Source organism: Myotis brandtii, unplaced genomic scaffold (genome assembly GCF_000412655.1).
Source record: "Myotis brandtii unplaced genomic scaffold, ASM41265v1 scaffold29, whole genome shotgun sequence".
Lineage (NCBI taxonomy): Eukaryota > Metazoa > Chordata > Mammalia > Chiroptera > Vespertilionidae > Myotis > Myotis brandtii.
Genome location: NW_005361075.1, coordinates 644,974 through 650,601, shown reverse-complemented (window position 1 = coordinate 650,601; position 5,628 = coordinate 644,974). Strand labels below are relative to the sequence as shown.

General features: G+C 55.0%; 1 protein-coding gene across 1 annotated transcript in view; it reads left to right on the top strand.

Moving 5' to 3' along the window:
* HOXC12 (homeobox C12) overlaps positions 1-976 on the top strand; it is a 1,651-nt gene extending 675 nt beyond the window's left edge. Inside the window, exons 2-3 of the mRNA XM_005869271.1 lie at positions 248-264; positions 738-976. Of these exons, the coding sequence (XP_005869333.1) occupies positions 248-264; positions 738-976 (256 nt within the window). The remainder of the gene's footprint in view (positions 1-247; positions 265-737) is intronic.
* Positions 977-5,628: the final 4,652 nt, after the last annotated feature.

The following is a 5,628-nucleotide window of genomic DNA, read 5'->3' as shown; positions in this document are numbered from 1 at the left end:
CTCCGGAGACGCGCTCAGGGCGGGACGTCTGACGGGGCGGGCGGGGTAGGACCGAGCTGGGGCCGCCTGGGGTGACAGAATGTGTGGTGAGGAAGCACTTCTTTTAAAAAGAAGTGGGGGTTGGGGAGCCCTATAAACATGTAAATATCCCCATAAAAGAACTGAAGAGATTCCCTTCGGCATCAGCCCGAGGCTGGAGGGGGCAGGGAGCTCCGGAGAAGGAAATTCTGGACCGAGCCTTCCCCAGGCCTCGGGGGTGGGAAGGTGAGGCCCAGAGCTTGGTCCCTGCTCCCCAAGAGCCTCTAGCTCCGCTTCCCCACAGCCTCCATTACCTGCATGTTTTCGCCAGTGGAGACGTTTAACTCTCGACACTTGCTCATGTCTGTTCTAGCTGATCAGGGACCCCATCCCGGAAGATGTGAGAGGAAGGGTCCAGGAAACCCTGGAGAAGAGGTCTGGGGAGAAGGGAGGGAAGAGGAACATAGAAGGGTCAGGGATACTGCAGTGATAGGTAGAGTTGGGGAAACAAGGAAAAGAAGTGAAAGAGGAAAAGGAGGAGGATGAAGGATGGGAGTTGGTAGGGGTGGGGTCTTCGTAGAAGAGAGGAGTCAGGAGAGGAAGGGCTTGGGGTTGGGCATGAGGCCAAGGTGAAGAGGACTAGGGAAGGAGCAAGGGCTCTGAGCCTGTCACCTCTGGGTCTTCTGGCCAACCCTCGTTCCTGGTTCATCTCCACCCAGGCACGCCCTGGTACCCGATCCACAGCCGCTCACGGAAGAAGCGCAAGCCCTATTCGAAGTTGCAGCTGGCGGAGCTGGAGGGCGAATTTCTCGTGAACGAGTTCATCACACGGCAGCGCCGGAGGGAACTCTCAGACCGCTTGAATCTTAGTGACCAGCAGGTCAAGATCTGGTTTCAGAACCGGAGAATGAAAAAGAAAAGACTTCTGTTGAGGGAGCAAGCTCTCTCTTTCTTTTAGGGGGCAAGACAAGGGAGCCAGCCCCAGACTGAGCCCGTCTCTGGCAGAGAGCAAGAGGGGGCGCTGCCTGGGACACAGGCTCCCCGCTTAGGATGCCAGAAGTCTCTGGCAGGCCCTCTCTGGACGTCCTCTTGTCTGTTTTCTTCGTGTTTCCCTCTCACACCGCCCCCAGCAGGTCCTGCCAGGCCCCAGGGAGAAGGGAAGAACCCAGCCAGGGAGACAGAAAGCCCACAGCTGCAGGCCAGGGATAGAGACAGGCAAGCTGAGGCACCGGGGAAGGGTTGGTTTGAGGCAGACTGAGTCTGAGGACCCGGGCGCCTGCTCCCACCACTTCCCTTCGGTGATCTGAAGTCTGCCTGCAGGAGTAGGCAAGGGTGGGGACAGTGGAACAAAGTCTCCCAGAATTCGCTGCTGGGATTAGGAGCCGCTGACAGGAGGAGCAAGAGTGGAGGGCATCAGAGAGAGTAGAAGGGGACAGGGTAGCTCTGGGAGGGCAGGAGGAAGTGGGGGAATCCAGGAGGAAGTTCAGTTTGGGAGGACAGAATGGTCAGCAATGCCCATGTCCAGAGTGTCTGCGTCCTCCCAGCCTGGATGGCAGAGCAGGCAGAAGCATGAACGGTTGGCAGACTGGCTGCAGACAAGGCGATCACAGCCTTGTGTCCTCTCTAGGGCAGGCTGTCCAAGCATCTCCTGGTCCCCAGCCCTCTCCCAAGCCTTCTGCCAGCCCCTTCTCGCTCGTGGGTGTGCTGCCATCCTCTCTTCCTGCCCCCTAGGTAGCTGCGGACCAGAAGGACCAGAACCGCAAGCCAGGAATTGAGGGCTAAGCAGATGCAGCCTCAGGTTCAATAGCCACTCTAGGGACCCCCACCTGGCCGTCAGGGAAATCCAAGAGGCTGTGAAAGGGGCTGTGAGCATGGCATTGATTGTCGGGCGGAAGAGTTTCTGGCTGCCGGAGCTAATTCTCCCTTTCCCGCTGGCGTTCATGGTCACGGCCGGCTAGAGGCTGGACTGGCATAATTTACGAGGCAGGAGGAGAATCCGCCCCTAGAGGGGCTACTGGCCACAGTGGCCCTGCTCAGTCCGGGTTTCCCAGGCTGGTGACAATGAAGGAGGAGGCACTGCAGCCTCCCACCCAACTCCTTTCTGTCTCCCACTCCACCCTCGCCCCAACTTGGCCCTTTGTCTCAGGATCCACTGCCTCTGCCTCTGGGCTTCAAGCCTCGGGAGTACAAGGACCAGAGCAGAGGGAGGAGTACATCTCCAGGACCTGTTGGAAGCCAGAGAGTGGCTTCTTAAGCGGAGGGCCTTTTATTCACAGCCCCTATCAGGCCCCAGCCCGCCCCCAGCCCTACCCCCCAGCCTGGCTTAGGAGAGAGAAGTAGTGAAGGAACTTGCCTGCCTTCCCATATGCCTTTTTTTTTTTTTTTATCCCTCTGGGTAAGAGTCCCCCATCCTCCCATCCACCCACCCTTGCCAAGAGCAAGGGACTGATGGGAGTTCAACTCAGCTTGGGAAGTGTGGAACTGGCCTGCTAGCTGGGAGTTCTTCCTGCCTGGGAAGAGTCTCCCCTAATACACCCTTGAAAGGTAATCCATAGAGCCCCCACCGCCCCCCCCATTCTCCCACCAGCACACAACTTCAAGTCCCTGTACAGGAGTGTGCAGAGGCAAACTTCTAGAGACAGCTGAGCCCAGCACACCAGTGGGCCCAACCCACTCTCCTGACTGTACTTGCAAGCAGGCAGCTTCATATCCCCAGATACAACCCTGTAGAGTGGCCATATAATCACATGCTCGCATCCTCCATTGGGCACCTGACACACTTCCCAGCCACATAAACTTGTTCCACTGATGTGCAAGTTTGCAGCAATCACTGCCATTCCAGCCATCTGCTAGAGCTGGGTCTGAAGCACTCTCCCCTTTGCCTGGTCACCCATGTACCTCTTAATGCAGCCCCTCCTGTGACCTCACGGGCTTGGGGTGCTGGAATCCATCTGCACCACTCCAGCCTGACTCCCACGGCCTAACAGAGAAAGAAGAGAGACCAGAAGACTCCCAAAGGGTGGAGGGACAAAGATATGCAATATTCTCTTCCTGTTGCTTTAAACTTGACTTCTGTGAACTTCTCTGTCAATCTGTGTCCTGTTCTCTGTGTCTGTTGCTAGTACCTTGTGTAGTCCCTGTGGGTAGATGACCTCCCTTCTCTCCCTCCCCAGCTCTCTGTAGTGCGCCCTCCTATTCAACCAGCTGTCTTTAGCACGTTTTCCCCTTTATATAGTCCTTGTACAGAGTTACTCCATCATATTAATATTAATAATACTAATTAAAACATGACTGTATGATGATGTGATTTTTTTAAGAAAAAAAATTAAACTGATTCCCCCCACATTGTCTCCTCTGCCCAGAAAGAATGGGATCCTCAGCCTCCTAGCTGTTTTCCACTTTATTTTCTCCAGCTCAGGTGAATAATAAAAATAATAATTATTATAATAAAGGAAGAGCAGTTTCAGGGGCAACAAAAATATATGAGCAATCAAGATCTGTTGATGAGCTGCCATCTCTAGTCCTAAGCAATTACTGGCAGAGAGAAAATTGGGAGACCATAGACTGGGGAGGAGGAGAGGAGTATCTGAGAAGTCGTGGGCTGTAAAAATAATGTGAACAGCTTGGAGGAGGCTGAGACTACCTACCTGCAGGGCTGGGAAGAGAAAGTCTGAGCTGCAGGATCTCCACAAAGCAAAACCAGGGTAGGGGTGCAAACAGGTTGGAGCTGGGATGATGAGAGTGGGATCTGGGGTAGGGTTTGGTGGGTCCACACTTCAACCCCAAGGCCCTGACTCCATGGCTTTGCTCTGGGAGTATATGCTGTGCACTGCAAGAAGACTGGGCAGGGGACTAAAGACCACTTGAAGCTGGAGAAATAGGCTTCATCTCTGATGGCCAGTGACCTCCTCTGGGCCATGCCAGAGAGAGGCCCAGGTCCAGGCCAGAGTCTGGGTTCCAGCTGAGTGCATGAGCCCTTTGCACCGGCCACCTCACCCCTTCCTCGTGGGTGGAACGCCCTCCCTATGCCTCTGCCCTTAAGCATCTGATCCCTGAGTCTCTCTTTTTCACAGCCTGGCTCCAATCATAGAGTCTCCTCCAAATTCCCCCTCCACCCTCCCGGGCCCTCTCCGGAATAGCAGGGGCCCCCACCCAAGCCCAGCCTGCAAACCACGCCTTCTGCCCTGAAAACTTTGTCGCTCTTCCTTTCCTTTCTCCTGCAACTAGTAAAACTGGTAAATTTAAACCAAACCTCATCTCCCTTTGCCCCTAATCCCAGCTGTCTTGTATAGCTGAGGGGTTCAGGCAGGAAGAAGATGACCCAAGCTTTGAGGGTACTCACACAAAAGCCCTACAGAGTGGGGGCAAAGCTGGGAACAAGATAGTGTCTGGCAGCCATGAGCTGGGGGAGGGACTGGGTGGCTGTGCCTGGATCTGCATAAAGCGGGGAGGAGGATCTGAATCCCAATGAATCCAGGGACACATCTATACAGGAAGTTAACAGTGAAGACATTTCTGGCTAAAAAGGAGGGAAGGAATTTAGGGAGGCCGGGAATAACTGGCCCTTAATTTATTCCCTCGATTTATTCTGCGATACTGCAGATCTGAGAGAGAATAGATCTTGTTGGGTGGTGTCTACGCAGGCCCCCCTCCCCCAGACTCAATAACTGGGGGAGCTGTCAGTGAAGGGAAGACACTATAATCTCCTCCCAATAGCTGAAAAACAAGTCCTTGGGTCTCCTGGCCAAAGAGAAGGTCATGGTTGAGACACAACTCAAATATTTAGGGCACACCGCTTGAGCTCTTGATCTGGGCAAAGATTGCATCTATTTTGCAACTATTTGTCTGGTTTAAGGCCTCAAACTACAATTTACTCCACTGACTTTCAGACAAAGCATCCTGTGTCTCTACTGGGTCTTCCGGAGCAAGAAAAGGGGAGACTTATCTGGATAATTCAGATAGTAAATAATCCTGCTGTTGTGTGTTTGTAAGCGTATACCATCCACATAAATTGTGTATTTGGCCCTGATCATCCACTCCGTTCTACTCCACTCGGATCTGCATAAACGCAGCGAGGGTATTTAAAGCCACTGTGCAGCGGACCGAAGGTGGTCCCGGCAGCCCGGGTTCTGTGGATACTAATGCAGCCGGAAACCCGGCGCGGTCGATGGCTCCGATCCAGAGCAGAGCGGGGACAGCCAGCCTCGCTCTGCGAACAAAGCAAACCCCCGGGATTTAGGTTTCGGACAGACCGGAGCCCCTGCCCACCCCCCCCGCCATTACCAGGAAAGTAGGAGCGGTTCTTAGGCCCTGAGCCGCGCGGGAAACACACTGGGGAGCCCACAAGCCTCTCTGCGAGGCGGGCACATGGAGGCGCCGAAGATTCCGGTGTGTGATTCGACTCCAGGTGGCTGCAGGCCCCGGATCCCGGAGCCGCGTGGATCACGAGCCTGTAGGTCGGAGTGGCTGCCCTTCCGTGTCTGTCTCTGTTGAGACCGAGTTGCCGGTTTTCCGCCGCGAAGTGTGAGGCCAGCGCCCGCGCCACCTGGACGCCCCGCAATACTGGAGGCGGCGCCGCGCTCCCCGCTCAGGGAAGGCCCCCGAGACAAA